Source organism: Amborella trichopoda, chromosome 12, assembly GCF_054954075.1.
Source record: "Amborella trichopoda isolate Santa Cruz 75 chromosome 12, AtrichopodaSantaCruz75HAP2 v2.0, whole genome shotgun sequence".
Lineage (NCBI taxonomy): Eukaryota > Viridiplantae > Streptophyta > Magnoliopsida > Amborellales > Amborellaceae > Amborella > Amborella trichopoda.
The window spans coordinates 17397995-17417446 of record NC_142347.1 but is presented as its reverse complement, the minus strand read 5'-3'; the positions used below and the strand labels follow the sequence as shown (position 1 = coordinate 17417446).

The 19452-nt window shown below is 35.7% G+C and overlaps 1 protein-coding gene across 3 annotated transcripts in view; it reads right to left on the bottom strand.

Moving 5' to 3' along the window:
• The window catches only part of LOC18437010 (methylthioribose kinase), a 46998-nt gene extending 28454 nt beyond the window's left edge, over nt 1-18544 (bottom strand). For 2 of the 3 annotated variants that reach the window (XM_011626136.3, XM_088854279.1), the window contains exons 1-4: nt 18327-18544; nt 11864-12173; nt 8776-8950; nt 8461-8662 (exon numbers count right to left, since the gene is read on the bottom strand). In XM_011626136.3, coding sequence (XP_011624438.1) covers nt 8461-8662; nt 8776-8950; nt 11864-12173; nt 18327-18509 — 870 coding nt within the window. In that variant the 5' untranslated portion in view covers nt 18510-18544. Of the gene's footprint in view, nt 1-5106; nt 5329-8460; nt 8663-8775; nt 8951-11863; nt 12174-18326 lie in introns of those variants that run through there. The other variant, XM_088854278.1, reaches the window with a different exon arrangement.
• Nucleotides 18545-19452: the final 908 nt, after the last annotated feature.

Here is a 19452-nt window from a genome sequence, read left to right as displayed (position 1 = left end):
TCCCACAATTTTAGTAAAAGTAGAACTATCAAATTTATTTCTAATAATTTTATTTCTAAAATTTTCTATCAATAGACAAAAAAAAAAAATACACAAATTTATTTCTAAGAATTTACAGCATTTAAAATTTCTAATACAGATAAAATATCACAATTTTATTAAAAATATTATTTTTCAAAATAATGAGATCACTTGTGCATAAAATTTATCGCGCCTAAAATTCATGATAATAAGCAGAAGTAATTATTTCATTTCATTTTTAAAAAGAACAGATTATTTTTCAAGATAATGGAGTCACTTACCTAAAATATTTGAGAGGGAGCTTCCGATAAAAATTCGGCTAAAGAGAAAGAGAGCTCACAGCATTAGCGAGAGAAAGATCTCAAAAATTTTCTAGCGTCGCAGTCCTCGCCTCTTCTATTTAAATTCTTAAGATACCTTATTATATTATCTTATTAAGTTACACCTCATACATGAGGTGTAACAATTATATTACACTTGAACGTTTAAAGCCCACGTCCACTAAAGAACGTGGAAAGGCAGCAAAAACTTAAACCAAAAGCTTTTAAAAGTAGTGATGGTCCTTAAGGACCATCATGCTCATATGGACCATCACTTATTAAAAGTTTCTTTCTTTTTTTTTCTTTTTTGTTTTTCCTTGAAGAAATTTAGTCCTCTAAATTTGTGTACCTGATTATTGAAAAAGATAGAGATATTTTTCTCTGATATCGTCTTCTCGTTCCCAAGTCGACTCCTCTCTTGAATGGTACTGCCATAATATACGGACCAAAGGAATCTCCTTGTTGCGCAACACTTGTACCCTTCTATCCAGTATCAAAATTGGCTGCTCAATGAAGGATAGGTCCTTCCTGATCAGTAAAAGTTCATATTTCAAGATATGGGATGGGTCGGGCTGATATTTTCATAATGATGATATATGGAAGACATTATGGATGTTTGCCTATTCGGGTGGTAAGGCAAGTCTATAAGCGACACTTCCGATTCTTTTCAGGATTTCAAATGGTTCGATGTAACGTGGGCTCAGCTTTCCTTTCTTGCCGAATCTCATAATGCCTTTTATTGGTGAGATTTTTAGGAAAACTCGATCACCTTCTTCAAATTCAAGATCTCTCCTTCGGTTAGCGGCATAACTCTTTTGCCGACTCTGAGCTGTCTTGAGCCTTTCTCGAATTAATGCTATCTTATCTGTGGTTACCTGAACAATTTATGGCTCCAAAAGCTTTTTTTCACCAACTTCGTCCCAACAGATGGGTAACCTGTATTTCCTTCCATACAAGGCTTCATATGGTGCCATCTGAATACTGGCTTGGAAGCTATTATTATAAGCAAACTCAATCAGGGGTAAATGGTCATCCCAGCTTCTTGTAAAGTCAATAATACACGCCCTTAGCATATCTTCCAAGATTTGGATGGTCCACTCCGATTGTCCATCAGTTTGGGGGTGAAAGGCAGTGCTAAAGGTGAGTCTCGTCCCTGTGGCTGACTGTAGCCTAGTCCAAAATTTACAGGTAAACTGAGTATCCCTATCCGATACAATACTGACCGGAACTCCATACAACCGCACTATTTCCTTAATGTACAACTGGGCAGTTGATCCAAAGTGTACGCCGTGCGAATCGACAGAAAGTGGGCAGCTTTGGTCAGCCAGTCCACAATGACCCAAATGTTATCATGTCCTGAATTTGTTCTAGGCAAGCCAGAGACAATCCATAGAGATGTGCTCCCACTTCCACTCTGGCACGGGTAAAGGTTGCAACAACCCAGCGGGCCTTTGATGCTCAGCTTTTACTTGTTGGCATGTTAAGCACATAGACACAAATAGTGCTACCTTTTTTTTATATTATTCCACCAAAAGGTTTTCTTCAAGTCCTGATACATATTAATACTTCCGGGATGTATCGTATTACGAGAGTGATGTGTTTCTTCCAAGATCGCTTTCTTCACACTCTAATCATTCGGGACACAAATCCGACCTTTGAATCTTAGCAAATCCTCACTACATATAGAGAATTCGTCTCTCTTTCCCAGCTTCACCTCTACTACAATTGTTATAAGCTGAGGGTCTTTCTTTTGTGCCGATCGAATTTGTTGGATTAATTGGGATTCTACCTTAATGTTGGCAATCATACTTACCACACCATTAATGAACGGAGCTGGATGCTAATCCACTATTTCCTCTAACAATCTCATTTCTTGGATCATTAGATGAGCTAAGACTCCCGTAGATTTTCTACTTAGAGCGTCGGCCACAACGTTAGCTTTTCCTGAATGATAATGGATTGTACAATCATAATCTTTTAAGAAATCCATCCATCTTATCTGCCGCATAATTAAATCCTTCTGAGAGAAGAGGTATTTCAAGCTCTTATGATCCGTGTATATTTCGAATTGCTCACCATATAGATAATGCCCCACATTTTCAAAGCGAATACTATTGCAACCAATTTCAAGTCATGAATTAGATATTTTTTCTCATATTCTTTCAACTATCTGGATGCATATGCCACTACTTTCCCATATTGCATTAATACACAGCCCAAGCCTTTATGTGAAGCGTCACTATAAATCACAAATCTCCCACTCCCCTCAGGAATAGTTAAAATAGGTACTGAAGTTAATCGAACTTTTAGTTCTTGAAAACTCTCCTTACATTCACTTGTCCACTCAAATTTGACATTTTTCTGTGTCAATGGGGTTGCGATTCGAGAAAATCGTTCTATAAATTTTCTATAATATCCTACCAATCCTAAAAAGCTTCGAACTTCAGTCACATTACTTGGTTGTTTCCAATTAACAACGGCTTCAACCTTTGAAGGATCAACTGATAAACCTTCTTTTGATATGATATGTCCCAAAAATGTCACTTGTTCAAGCCAAAATTCACATTTACTAAGTTTGGCATACAATTTCTTTTCTCTTAAAATTTGCAATACCATTCTTACATGTTGCTCATGTTCCTTCTGATTCTTGAAATAAATTAAAATATTATCGATGAATACCACAATAAATTTATCCAAAAATGGCTTAAAGATCTGATTCATCAAATCCATAAATGCAGCCGGTGCATTGGTTAATCCAAAAGGCATGACTAAAAATTCATAATGGCCATACCTTGTTCTGAAAGCTGTCTTGGAAACATCTTCACTTTTAATCTTAAGCTGATGGTATCCAAATTTAAGATCAATTTTTTAAAACACTTGTGATCCTGGTAATTGATCAAATAAATCATCAATTCTAGGTAATGGATACTTATTTTTCACTGTCACTTGGTTCAATTGTCTATAATCGATACACAATCTCATGGTCCCATCTTTCTTTTTAACACACAATACCGGAGTGCCCCAAGGTGACACACTAGGCCTGATAAAACCTTTATCTAATAATTCTTCTAATTGTTGTTTAAGTTCCTTAAGTTCTGCAGGTGCCATTCTGTAAGGTGCCTTAGAAATTGGGGCTACCCCTGACAATAATTCAATAGAGAATTCAATTTTCCTGTTAGGCGGTAAGCCTGGCAATTCTTCAGGGAAAACGTCGAGAAATTCTCGGACAACCGGAGTGGTATCCAAATTTATCTCTTCCTTCCTATCTTCTTTGATATAGGCAAGAAAGCCTTGATACCCTTTTCGAAGAAGGCGATTAGCTCGAATACAGGAGATTAAATATGATGGGGAGTCTTCTTTGATACCATTGAAGTAAAATACTGGTTGATTCGGAATACTAAAGGTAACCATTTTCTTGTAACAATCAATACTTGCATGGTATACAGAAAGTCAATCCATGCCTAAGATTACATCAAAATCTTGAATTTCTAGAAGTATTAAATCAACCAACAGTTCCTTTTCTTCTATCTTTATTACACAGGATTTGTACACTATATTGGTGTCACTTGAATTTCCCATCGGTGTGGCTAGCTCTAAAATGTATTCTAATTGTTCTGATTCTACCTTTAAGTGGCATGCAAAGTGTGGTGACACAAATGAATGAGTAGATCCAAGATCAATCAAAACATGAGCTACTTTTTGAAAGATAATAAGAGTACCTTGGATCACTGATTTTGAGGTCTGAGCGTCTTGTTGGGTGATCACAAATACTCTTCCCTTCATCTGAGGCTTTTAAGTTATCTTTCCCTGCTTTGGAAGCTGTTGCATCTGTAAGCTAGCACATTCTCTAATCTGGTGCCCCAATTTTCCACATTTAAAACAGGCTCCAGTATTCCAATAACAAGGGCTTGATCCCTGTTTTTTCCTACATTTTTTACATGGTTCTATTGGGCTTTGAAGTGGCAAGGGCCTTAGCTTCTTGTTTGCCCTTTCAAACTGTTGTCGATTAAATGGTGTGGGTCTAACCTGACTTTTCTGATTTTTCATATTTTGGTAATCCTCAAAATCTTTTCGACAATTTGAGCTCGATTCACTATTTCAACATAAGTTCTCAGTTTTAAGACTGATATTTTGCTTCTAATAGCTGGTCTGAGACCCCTTTCAAAGTTTTCACCTTTTTTGCATCATTGTTAATCATATGTGGTGCAAACCTGGCCAATTCAATAAACATGGCCTCGTACTGTGCTACTGTCCGGTTTCCTTGGATTACTTCCAGAAATTCCATTTCCTTTTGGTCTCGAATAAATTCTGGGAAATACTTTTCATTAAATGCCTCTAGAAATACCTCCCAAATCAAGGGTTTATTTACTTTGACCAACACTCCTTTTGCCATTCGCCACCAATGTTGTGCTTCTCCTTCTAACATAAAAACTGCCAAGGCCCCCTTCCTATCATCAGGACATTCCATTACCTAGAATATTTTCTCCAATTGCATAATCCATCCCTCGGCTTCCAGTGCGTTTACAGTACCCTTAAAAGAAGGTGGGTTCAATTTATTAAATTGTTCGATATTACTCCCACCATTTCCCATAACTGACTGCCCAGGTGAATTGTTGTTTTCCATCTGATGTTGCATTAGAGCAACCATATTTTCCAAGGCTTTGTAAATTCCTTCTATATTAGCTTCAGCTATTTTGGATCTTGACTTCGTCCTGGTCTGTACGCGCAATAAATATGATTTTAAGTACATTCTTTGTAAATTTCCTAAGAATCTTAAACCTATTGCTCTGATACCATAATTGTCACGCCCTAAGAATTTACAATACTGATATTCTTGAGACGTGACAGTCAAAACATATGTACATCTCTTTTTAGGACAAATTTACAATGGCGAATTCTTACAAAGTAACAAAACAAAGTTTAAGCACAACTACAATATCTTCCAGAGTTGATCCTGACGAGCACTCAAAATGAAACCGCAGTTATCCTGAAAAAAATGTTTACCATAATTTGATGAGTTGGGCTACTCAGTAAGTGATCATCATAATTCTAAAAGTAATCATGGTTGAAAGATATCAATATTTTCAAAACGGAGATCTATTAACAGAAATGCATTAACAGTTTCACTTTCAAAAATGCATAATTAAGTATAATCCGAATATATGAAATGCACATAACATTTTAACGGCAGTGCATAATTCAAGGATTTCACAAATTACCCTACTGGCGTCCCAAGTAGATCACCTATATACCCCATCAGTGTCCTGATGGGTCCACTTAATCCCTATCGACGTCTCAGATAGGTCCACTAAATCCCTGTAGGTCCACTTATACCTCACCGACATACCGGATGAGTCCACTTAGTCCCTACTGACGTACCGGATAGGTCTACTTATACCTTACCGGCAAACCGGATGAGTCCACTTGCATACTTAAAGTATTTCTAAATGTCTTTAAACATTAGAAAGCAGCAATATCATGTACTTAACATATCACTGAAATTATTAATATGAATTTCACTGAAACCATTAATAACAGTCACTTTCAATAACATTTCAAAAATAACCAGTCAAATATTTTGGGCTCAAATTTAGAAAGGTAGCAGTTCGTAAAGACATTCTAGCATAATTGCCAATCTAATATGTATAGAAAAACTCTTATAAAAATTCAAGAATACAAAATTATCATAATTTATGGGATGTCAATTCGCAAATAAACATTTCACAGATAATGCTATAATCAAATGCAAAAATATCAGTTTTCCGATAATAAGGCAGTCATTTGCACATGAGTTTTACAATGTCTAAATATTCAAAAACAGTAGAAAGAAATCTCACAATTTTAGTAAAAGCAGAACTATCACATTTATTTCTAATAATTTTATTTCTAAAATTTTCTAACAATAGACAAGAAAAATAAATAAATAAATTTATTTCTAAGAATTTACAGCATTTGAAATTTCTTATAGAAATAAAATATCACAATTTTATTAAAAATATTATTTTTCAAAATAATGAGATTGCTTGCACATAAAATTTATCGCGCCTAAAATTCATGATAATAAGCAGAAATAATTATTTCATTTCATTTTTAAAAAGAACGGATTATTTTTCAAGATAATGAAGTCACTTACCTAAAATATTTGAGAGGGAGTTTTCGATAAAAATTCGGCCAAAAAAAGAGAAAGCTCACTGCGTTTCAACTAGAGAGAGAACGATCTCAAAAATTTTCTAAGGTGGGAGTCCTCGCCTCTCCTATTTAAATTCTTAAGATACCTTATTATATTATCTTATTAAGTTACACCTCCTACATGAGGTGTAACAATTATATTACACCTGAACGTTTAAAGCCCACGTCCACTAAAGGACGTGGCAAGGCAGCAAAAACTTAAACCAAAAGCTTTTGAAAATAGTGATGGTCCCTAAGGACCATCATGCTCATATGGACCATTGCTTATTAAAAGTTTCTCTTTTTTTCTTTTTTTTTTTTCTTTTTTTTTTTTTTTCTTCTTTTTTTTCTTCGTTTTCCTGAAATTTTAGGATTATTAAAGCAAGTGATTTAAAGGATATTTTGAAAAAATAATATTAATGTTTCCTGACATCTACTAATTGATATATAGCCTGCAATTGACATAATGATGTCTTTGATTTATATGCATAATAATACAATATAGTGATGTCACTCGTGACTATATGTGTAACATAGACGTGGTTATGTTTCTTGTGATTACATATGAGACATGCTATATATGTGCATGGAAACATGCTTTTGATGAGATATATGTGCATAACAACATGCTTCTTATGAGATATGTGTGTATGGTAACATACTTTTGATAAGATATGAATGCACGGAAACATGCCCCTGTTATGATATGATGCGATATTGTGCCGATAACTGTGATTTTCCCTAACTCTCTATGATAGGAGGAGAGTTAGGAGTATGTGTGTTTGGACGGTCGGCCCCCAAACTTTACGTGATGGCACTACTCATTGGGACCCCTTTGGTAGTATAACGCTCTCTCGCCAGAAGGGCACATGAGAGGGTCGTGTCTTGCAAGGTCCCTACCTATCAAAGCCCCAAAACGCGTTGGGGACTGTGTGCGTGTGTGAGGCACTACGCAACGGATTTTCCCGTTGGTGGTGCTTCTTCCTGTGGGATAGTAGAAGTTCTAACCTTGGACCCAAGGCCTGAGACCTGAGGTTAATGCTTTTATTACAGGATTTTTATTGTCGTGAATGCACGTTGATTTGATTTTTGTTGTTGTGAATGCATGTTGATCATGCCTGATGCTCAATACAGTAATATTTTAAAACTACTCCAATTAGATTATAATGGATCCTAATATGAATTACGTGCATTTAGTTATGTATCATACCTATTTTATTTGTCCAATAAGGAATACATGATATGTGTGAGATTAGAAATGAGTTTATTAATGGCATGCATTAGAATAAAATCGATACTCTGAAATTCTACTTCATGTGTATTGTTTAAGGAAATATTTGCAGGTCTAGCCATAATTTGTAAGGATAATGCTGGTCACTGACTGAGTAGCCATACTCATCAAGCTATTATGAAATTTTTCAGAGTAGTCGCAGCAGTATTGTTCATTGTACAGCAGGAGTGGCTTGGAAGGAGTTTATAGTCATGAATAAATTCGTTTTTCTTTTTATTTTGCAACTTTTGTACAACCAAGGTTGTATACATATGTTACGTATTTTGTACACAAAAAGCTTTTGAATGGAACCATTTGTTTTGAGGCCATATATAGAAACAAAATTTTGAATTTGTTTTAATTTATTTTATTTTTTTAGGATAGACTGTCACATTCAGGAATTTTGGCAGTATAACTTGGGATGTGAAATTAAGATACTACCAGATTTCATCTGATTCTTCCGTTGATTAAGCATCTAAAAATGTGGAGATGAAACCGTAGACTTCATCACGTCAAAAGTCCCTACATTATGCTGTTGGACCAGAAAATTTATCTTCACAAACTCATGCAATGGGAAGGAGAAGAAGGAGAAAAAGGGGAGAAAAACAAAGAGAGCACAGGGATAGAACTATAAAGTCAAAAACACCACCAAGAGAGGAGCAAAAACAATCAGATACTTACATGGCGTTCAATCCTTGTATTGGCATGTCCATCTTGAGCATAGAAAGCCAAAATCAAGTTCCCCAGAAATGCTCCTACATCAAATCCCATGGGTCCATAAAATGCAAATTCTGGATCGATAACTTGAGTAGAATTAGCAGTCGCCATCACAGAACCAGTGTGAAGATCACCATGTATTAACGCCTGAGCTCTCGCACAAAACCTGTTGAAAAATGTGAAACTATAGGAACAGAATACCCAAGGAACAAGGGGAAACAGGGAGTATATTACTCATTCATAATTTATGCAATAAGATACAGTAGTTAGTAACAGTACATCGATTTTAATTCTGCAATTTCCTGTTTCAATTGATAGTCCTCTCGAATAGCTTCAGCATCCCAGTCCAAGTAGGGAGAGGTCCAATGATTATATTTGGCTATCTTATATGGGTCAGAAAAAACAACTTGCTCAGTGTGTCTGCACATCTCTACATTTCCGCAAAAATCAGCAACTGCAGTTTTGCGGACAGTACTACATCAGAACAAATGTAAAAGAAAACAAGACAAAAGAACTTGGAGAGCATATAAAAGAATACCGAGAATGGGTAGACAATGGGCAAGAGAAAGCATGAATAACTAAGTAACATTTAAAAGCAGCAATAAGTTACATAAGCCAAATATGAGGAACTCACTTTACAGCACAGAAACTAAAGAGAGGGATGAACATCTAAAAGAACATTTCTATAACATTAATTATTACATATCAGTTCTTGGAAATCTCCTCATTCAAGTTCTTGAATTGCTCATTCTCTATTGAAATAACAACAATTTGAATAGCTGAAAATAACAATACCCATAAAGAAACAGTGGGGACACAGATTATGTAATATGTTGCCCCTGAGGAAACCCCAGTTTCTACCCATGCTGACTTAGGATTCTTTTTTTTTTTTTTTTGAGGAGGGTTTTCTTCATATGCTGACTTAGGATTCTCAAACATCTCTTTGCCATTGAACATTGGACTATGAATCATGGACAAGAAGCAATTCCAACAGAATATATTTATTAAAAAAAAAAGCAACAGAAAGTGAGCTCAGCCAAGACTAGCTACAAAAATTTCCAAAAAAAACTCTATAAACTGATGCCCGGGTTTTCATCAAATTAGTTTGAATGGGCAAATCAACCATTTGTCCTTGGGGATCTGACATTGGGATCAATAGATGCTTGAAGATCTGTGGGATAGGGATCATGACCCACACACCATGAGTTAAAGGGATCGTAATCCCAATATAAAGGGAGCATGATCCAAATTTGTTTAATATCGAACAATAAAGTATATGGATCAAAGTCCATTGAATGATATGATTACCAATTTTTCTAAATTCAAAAACCAAAGTATCATTAATTACAAACAATTATCTTTTTGATATATTTTGAATTTTTTATTATCATTGGAGTGCATATCAGAAGTGAGTAGTACAATTAAATGTTGGGTTTGAAAACTTTAAAGCCCATGAGAACATGTAAATGTAAAATTATAGTGGATTATACACTTCAAGTGGGAGTACGTTAGTTGACTGACCTAAGGTTCGGCGATTTATGGCCCTAGGGTCATATGTCCAAAACCCTTTCTCTTGGGCATAGGCACTAAAGTTAAAGGTTTCACGAAGGACAACCCAGGTTTAGGTTGAAGAGATGCCAAGGGATGGTTTGTAGGCCAAGAGAGCTTCATGGGCTCCAATGTACGGTTGTAGGCTTGTGAGAGGGAGGGCTATCTTGAAACTAAAGAAATTGATCCAAACATTGACCGATTGATTATCACTTCGTGTTGGAGAGGATTGAAACCGAAAAAAGCAATGATGAAAGGCACAAAAGATCAAATAGCAGAAATACCAACAACAGGTTATCAAAGGAATGACATCAATATTTGAAGGACAAGGTGTACATGTTAAAATTTCATGTAAAACTTGAGGGGAAGTACTCATTATAATTGGTCAAGGGTATGTTGATAATTTTGTGTATTGATGCAACTCATTCTTGTATTTGCAGTTCATGCTCATTATAAAGGACAAATATATAATTTTTGGATTTATTTGTACCCTAATCTAACCCTCAATTAATACTTTGAGTGCAGCCCCTCAATCAAGAGTGCATTGGGGGTCAAGACACTCTACTTTGGCTTCCTCTCTATCCATGTCTACCTACACCACAACTTGTTCTTCCTGCTCAAATATTCAAGGTGATATTTTAACATCCTTCTCTCTAATTCCTTAGGAAGTAGTAAAGTGTAAACTCGTAAATAAAGCAGCTTTATATACATTTGGAGGCCGAAAAGTGAGAAATTGTAAATAAAGCATATTAATGGAAATCAGCTCCCGTGTATCACTATCATTTATCCCCATGTGCCTCATCATAATATTTTTTTGATGTATTTCGGGAGATGATTGTTACATAAACAAACCTTGAAAGGACCCTAAAAATATTACTTATGAATTACAAATATATTTAATTAATAAATAGCTATTTCTTTATAACCCATTTTTTGTGCTCACAGTTTACTATATTTTGTGCGATGATTGGACAACTTTTTAATATAATTTTCGTTTTTGATTTTTATGCATTGATTAAATAATTGTGGAGCCGCTAGATTGTGACAATCCCTCACTCCCGCTTCCACACCCCAATTCCAAAACCTATGACTTGTAGTTTCTTAAGATGTGTTTGAGATCCTAGATCTATGGAAAACCAACACAATAAAATTTTCCTTATGTATTAGAGGTCAGAAGGGATAAAATATATTGTATCATAGTAGAAAGATAAAATATACTGTAAATCATATTAGAAGGGATAAAATGTCCTATACTGATGATATTTCTATGGTTCCAATCTATAAAAAGTTAAAAAAATTACAAGATTTTAAGATATCTAAGAGAAGTAGCTTGTAATGCTCTATGGATTAAATTAAAATAAGAAAATTAAATTTATTATACGCTTGACAAAAATATGGGTCAATACTGTGGACATTTTAATATTTTGATACAACTCCATTTGAGTATTAAATATTAGGAGATTGACGTCGTTACAACCTATAATAATTTATTTAAATAATGTCCCCCGAAAAATATAAATGACTGGAGAGTCTAGAACAGATTATGCAATCTTGTATCTTCTGCCAGAGTGAAATGATGTCTAGAAGAGTAGGACCAAACTATCCTAAAGTTGAATACATGGGAAACCACGGTTCAACATATTTAATTTGAAACCTTTGATCAACAGCAACTCAATACATTTGCAGTAATCCATACGAGATTGATGGAATATAAGAAATTGCCATAACCCATTACTAAAAGAAGCTAATGTAAAAATAACGTAATTCCCAAACATCAAAAGAGAACGTAAGCAAAAAACAAAAGATAAGCAATTCCAACCTGCAGATTTGTGATCAGTTGTAGACAGATACAAAAGGGATGTGTAGAATAGAGTTTTTGCCATATAAGTAGACATGTGCTCAGCAAGCAATGGATATTCAACTCCAGCTACTAATCCTTTTCGTAGAATAATATGTGGAGGTTTGAGATAACGCATGGCAATCAAAGCCATGGGCCTATCAAAATGATATACTTCTGGAACATGCTCAGGACATAATTGACCATGTTTCATTAAGGTCATTGCCTCAAAATATGCCCGTTCCTTTGTCATTGGCCATGACTCCCCTATGCAACGAATGTATGGAAGAGCCTGTTTGGTCAATGCACTTTGAAGTTGAGAATAATCATAATGGCTTACTATCAAAAATAGAAAAATGCAAATAGGACAATAACTCCAGTAATAACAAGGGGAAAAGGTTGAACATATGTAGCATGATTTTTTATAGAACCTGTCATGAAGATTTCAGAACAGGCAACATAAGCGTTACCAAAAGATTATCCAAAAGAATTAGGTAATTCCGTTACAATTAACAAAGAAATATGTCCAATCCATAACTTCCTGCATCCATTTCACAAGACATTCGCACTCTTTTTTATCTTTCTTTTTTGATAGATTCAAGATAAATATGCTAAAAGAGAAGAAACATACAAGTTAAGATACAAGTGATTGTGCATACAACATAGCAATATGCATATATGAGTGCCCATACATGAAGTATGCAATTTAGGTAATTCTAGCACAATTAATAAAGAATTACTTCCTATCCATAATTCTATCACAATTAACAAAGAATTACATCCATTTCAAGAGACAATTGCGCTCTTTTTTATCCCTTTTCTTTTTTGATAGATTCAACTATGTATTATTGTCTTGCAAGGATTCATATGGCTGGGATAAGCAACAGCTATCCAAACATGAGCAAAGCCTGCAACAAAATTTATACAATGAACTGCACAAACTGTCCAGTTCAGAACTAAGACCTGATTACATTGAAACCACTGCTGGCTGCACCATCATTTGTAAATACAGTGGCGACCATGTTTGCCTCATGCCACACATACTTAAGAAGATTTGTAGAATGCCACAAATCTCAAAAACTTGGTCAAACAGTTGTTCTATGTGATGAAGAGGGAATCTTTTGAGGTCTCCCTGATAACGCTCATAAAATAGCCTCCCACTTGCAGGGAGGAGTCCAAGATGATCTTACAATTTAAGGCCTTCTAAGAAAGTCGTAGCATCACCCTTTGGGGTGTTTGCCATGCCAATGGATCCCGACACAGATGGAAAATGCTTGGGTGCATAGAATCTAACCATCCAACTAATGCCCACTAGAATACGATTTCGAGGGAACAACCATCAAAATTAAGCTTGATTGGAGACAACAAACAATTGGATCTTGACATCTCCATAATTCAGGTATTTAGGACACGACCCAAGTTTAATGTAAAGCCTAATGCGAATCAGCCAAAGAACTATTTTCAGTTTCTTGCCCAAAACGTGACAGGGTGACAGTGACTTTAATCCTGTCACTTATAGAGCCCAAGGGTCTTAGCTTGCACTCAACGATATTGATGCCATTCTCATTCATATATCTAGGAAAACTATCAACAAAATGGTAAAACCATATCAAAAAATCAGTGTTAAATTAACTAATATATCAACAATGTGGTTACTTTTCAAAACTCATATCACTTGGGTACTTAATCAAGTATTTTATAACAAAATACCCAAACTGCCCTGATTCCAAGTTTGAAACCTTGACCAAACAATGTTTCAAAAAGCAATAGGCGGCACCTAGGCGGTCGGGGGGCTCCAGGCCGCCCAACGCCTAGGCGAGCACCCAGGCAGGTGCCTAGTAGAAATTTTTTCTTTTGGGTTTTCTCTCTATAAAATAGCCTCTAATGGGTTTTAGGTTTCAACTAAACCTAAAACCCATAATTTTTCCCCTTTAGTATTAAAAAAATGACCCAAAAATACCCTCAAAGAACCGTATTTCCAGCCCAACGTGGGATGCAGGCCCTGAGCAGCCACCTAGACGAGTTCAAGCGGGCGCCTAGGCGGGTTCCCGGGCGCCCAGGGATATCCGCCTAGTTTGGCCACCTAGGTCTGGGCAATGCACCCAAGCCTTCTAGACCGCCTAGGCGCTGGACGGTCCATTTTTTAAAACTATGTGACCAAATGAAGCCATTTTGGTAATTTGGACACTTAAGTTACTTGAGCAAAATGACCTAAATATCATGGCTTGTCCAAGCCAAACCCTAAACTTTTTGTTTAATTTCCAAAATTATGTTGCAGGTTTCAAACCCGGAACAAATATGGGGGTATAGCACGTTTAGTTCAAGTAACTTAAGTGGAGCCAAATTACTAAAAGGTCACAATTGTTCCAAGTTGCAAACCAAATTCAACATTTTTTAATGAAAATAATGAAAGTGGACGACGTGAACTAGCACAGTATATAAAGTTTAAAATTTTCTTTCGCGATATTGGCTTTACCACTTACATATGTCCAAGATTTACAATCAATAACTCAAATAAATAAGCAAAAATAAATTTGGATTCTCACTTCAAAACTTCTTCATTACATAAGCAAAATTACATTAAAGGAGATTAAAGGAGATTGGGAACAAGAAAGCATAAAACAAGCTATGTGCCAAAATATTACCTCTAATGGACTTTGTACAACCCCACACCAGGTCTCCTCCACCAGCCACCTAAGTCTACTTTCCCTCATCTTATGGCCTATCACCCGGCGCCTAGGCATTATTTAAAAAAAAACGCATGCTCATGAAAAGGCGCCCGAAACGGGCATTTTTACCTAGGCGGGCGCCCAGTGAAGTCAGGCGGAAATTGCTTTTTAAATTCACCCAAAAGGGCAGAATGGGTCCTTTTGACCCCCAAGTTTCAGTGTTTCAAAAAGCACTAGGCGAGTCCTAAGCGGCCTGGGGGGTCCAGGCCGCTCAGTGCCTAGGCGGCGCCCAGAACCTGGGCGGCCCAGTCAAATCCAAAAAGGATGCCCATTTGAATAAAAAAATGATATATAGTATTAAAAAATTAAAATTAGGTATTTAGGGCACTTACTTTGCGTTTGATTGCTCAATCTTAAAACTTCTACCACAAAGATGCTTCAAATGACTCAAAATCTTCTAAAAAACCCCCCAATAGATTTATAAAACATCAAAAATTAAATCTAATATCAATGGGTGTTGTTTTGATCAATTTTTGCCAACCTTCGATCCTAAAGAAAATCACCAAAAACTAGTTTTTTGGAGGCTCTCTCTCTAAAATGGGCTCCAATAAGTTTTAGGTTTCAAATGAACTTAAAACCATCATTCTAACCATTTATATTTTAAAAAAAAATCAATACAAAAAACAAAACATTTCCTCCTCTAGGGGGGGCGCAAGCCCTGGGCGCTAGGCGCCTGCCTAAGCGGGTCCCATACCGCCTAGGTGGCCGCCTAGGCCTGGGTGATGCGCCCAGGCTTTCTGAACAGCCTAGGTGGCGCTTAGGCACTGGACGGTCAGCTTTTTGAATCACTACCAAGTTTGTTTAAAAAAGTAATGGGGTTTATTTTTGAACCCCTAAAGTAAAACGCATGTTGCGAAATGGAATAAATTAAAAAAATTGACACAAATATATGCATATATGTACATTAGGATAGCAAATATTTTTAAAAATACTATGATTTTCCACTACAGGCCTAAAAATGGATGATTTTCCACTACAGGACGCACGAGGATCTAGGCACCCGCCTAGACGCTGGCCGCCTAGCGTTTTTTTATACCTTGTCGTCTATTGAAGCCACACCTAACTTTGCTTTCTTTTGTCAATCTGAGCCTATTATTTTATGGGTATTCAATCGTATTCCTGCAGCAAACCTTTAGAGTGACATTTTTCCAATCTGAGCAAAACTTTAGAGACTATTAATTTTACGAGTATTTAGTCTTGTACCTGCAGCAAAACTTGAGTGACATTTTTTCAGTCTACCTTCCCTCATTTTATCGCCTATTGAAGCCACACCAAACTTTGCTTTCAATTGCCAATCTAAGCCTATTGATTCCATGGGTGTTCATGTGCCTATGGCAAAACTTTAGAGTAACATTTTTCCAATCTGTGGGCTGCTTTTCAGGGCACAATAATTTGATAGCAAACATCTACTTTCAGAGATCCACTCATATTTATGCAAAAAAAAAAACTAGTTCAGAAGATTATTTATGTCCTGTTTGGAAGACTTTAGTTGTGTTTGATGTTTTTACATAGCATGATGAATGCCAAACTATATGAGGATACTAGTATAGTTATTTCCACCAACTTACACAAGAATATTACATCTAACCCTTTTGTCTTAAAATATGTCGACGGAGAAGAGACATGGGCCACACTAATAAGACTTCAATACTGAACCCTATTGATGATAAAATTTAGATGAACTGATGCAATTTTTCTTTTCTATGGAATAAGGAGTTATGTCAAGAAGGTTATCTAATAGTCCAATGTTGTTAAACCTCTTCGTCAACTAGAGCAAGGGGAAAGTAATATATCATAGAACAAACAGTGTGCAAGAGTGCTATAACACACTCCCCCTGATCTAGAATACGTGAGTGGCATACATGGCATTCATATTGCGCTATTGATAACCAAATCAAAGCAACCAAATTCTTACCATGTTCACGCTAAAATATAATTGGCAGCTATGAGTATTTTGGGAATTGAGTTCAAATCTTCTTCAAATGGAGGACACAAAAACAAGAAAATCATGTGCCTCAACCATGATTTGAAGATCATGGACTCTACATTTGAGTTAAACATGAAGCTCACTCATCAGGATGTGTTTGCCTAGGGCAACAATCTATGGTTAAAACGTGGACAGTCTATGTAATAGTATGCACAGTTTCTCCAGTTCACCAATCATTACATTTAGCAACCTAGTGACTCAAGGTCCCCTAAGTTGCCAGCTGCTTATCTAAAAGGTTCATGGACTCAGTCGAGTCAGTCAAATATTAGGATGAATCTATACAAAAAGATAATAAAATATTAAGAACAATCCAAACTCGGCCAGTTCAAATGTATTTGGTTCCAGGCTTAGCAGTGTGCCAAGCCTAAGTGATTTGGGTCAGCCCTGAGTGGGATTTGCCCGAGTTTCTACAAAGATCACATACAATCAACGCTGTTGATGAGCGGAGTAATTACCGAAGCACATTTCTCCATCATATGCAAATATTTTCTGGCCAGAACTGTCAACTAACTGTACATATCCTTAGTTTAGTGAAAACTTGTTCAATAAATATATGACGTTCAACCAGCACCAATTCTTAGTGAACAAATTACCATTTGTTGATATTAATGTTTTGGAAATCACCTCTCAACCATCTTGTGTACAACTCTAGAAAAGGAGGAAAAGTGAAAAAAGAAAATGAAAATAAAAAATCTTTAAAATAATAAAAAAATAAGAAAAAAAGACAATAGGTAATAAAAGTCATAGGAGACTAAAAAGATGAAATGCAAAATCTATAAAAGACGGTTATTGAAAAACTTGATCTAGAACTTGAATATTTTAGAAAAATTTGGGAAAGGCAAAAGATATGAAGCTCTCAAATCATCTTAAAGACTGTCAATATCATCTAAAAACTTGATTCTAACTAATAGAGTAGTGTTTTCCAATTTTTTTGCATTTTTCCTTTATTTATTGGGTGGGATACTTGCCGTGGCCTTCGCACCAACTCAGCCTTGACCAAGTTACTCGGCATAAGCCCATAACAATGGTTGATATCTAGGATTGAGTTCTTAGAGGAATAATCCAAATATTTGGGAATTGGCCATATGTGAAGAATTTTCGTTTTTTTTTTTTTTTTTTTTTTTTTTTGCATTAATTCCATATCTGTAAATGAGTCCCAAATTAAGAAGTATTATATATATCCCCAATTGGTTTCAGTGCTGAGAATTACTAAAGGACCTTAAATTTCGGATAAGGAACTTCGAACCTTGCATTTGTAATATACAAGAGGTTATTCCATTTCCATATTTTGAAATAAAAGCATCCATGACACCACGAACATTCACAACACTAATATTATATCCATTTGAGCCAACGAATAATTCATGACCAGTTGAAGAGAATTTCATAAACAATCCATGAACCATTAGCCGGTGTGTCGTGCATAAAACCACATTACAGCTTTAGTATTCTTTGCACATTAGATCAGGAAAAACCATTAATATCAGTTAAACTTAAATCATCGATTCATCATTAGTTCATTTACCGTACTTCTCTCCACCACAAGACTCAAAACTAATTTAAAAAGTGTATGCTTCTTGATTTCAAGCAGCTCCAAACTATTTAAAACAGGTTGAAACATCCAAACAATTCAAAACATGGCTAAAATCTACCATGTAACCTACTTCACAAACTCCGCAGAGCATAAATAAATGCTTATAAGAAAATAATGAATGAACAAAGAAAAAACCTGTTTGATGACAAAGGAACCCCCTTGATCCCCAACAACTATGTAGACGAAATTGAGGTTGCCATCGCCAACTTCCTTCACACTCAGCCCTTCATGGAGCCGGTGGCCAAGAAGAGAAGAGAGAGAAGGAGTCGACTCAATGTACCGAACAAGAGACTTCTCATCCAAAGCGTGAAACCCCATCGCTCTCTCTTTTCCATCTTCTTCACCAGTGATCTGATTTTTATTCGACAGGGAGAAAACATTTTCTTCCCGGTCGAGAGAGGGGAGTTCGAAAAAAAACAAGAAGCGCGTATCACGCCGCCGCTTTTGACGGTTGAGTAGAGAGAGACAGCGTGATCGGACAGGGCCCACCCCCCTCTTATACGAGGAAAAGAAAGGATGAACCTGGACACTCCTGTTCACTGTATTGGGATTCTTTGGTTGAATGATCAAATGAGTGGGCTAAATAATCAATTTGGATCAATGATAGCCTCCGCTCTAAACAATCAAATTAGAGGGCACCTCAAAAATTTTACTAGAAGAAATTATTTGTACATCCAAATATTTTCAAATTGATATTAATCATGTCGACATCAAGATGCATAGACATGAGAACAAAATAGATTTGAAGTTTTAAAAATAAGGCATCTTATAATGTATTTTTTGATAGTCAATTTTCAAGATTTTCAAGTTTTTATAGATCTACTCAATATACACTATTTTTTAAGCTTTAAATTTATAATTAGATATGAAAATATAGTTTAAGGCTATTACAAAGATTTCTAGTATTGAAACCACATTTCTCAATTCTATTTGAAGGTGTTCTCTATTTTGATTGTTCAGAACCTCAGCTCTATACAAAATGTGAATCAATTGATGCGGCGTGACCTTACCACGTGGGTCATATGATGGTTCACAATGCCGCAACTACTCAAGGACCATTCGTTCATTGATTTGACGATGCGATACTTAGGTATAGATTTACTACAGCCAGTGTTTAAAAAATCAGTGACTCGATTCATTAGATGATATTATTAGATATTTTAGATTTGTTTTTACTTATTATTTATATAGTAAAATAATTATAAAAATGTAAACCAATAATTTCAATTTCAATATATAATTTTATAATTAGTTAGGTTAT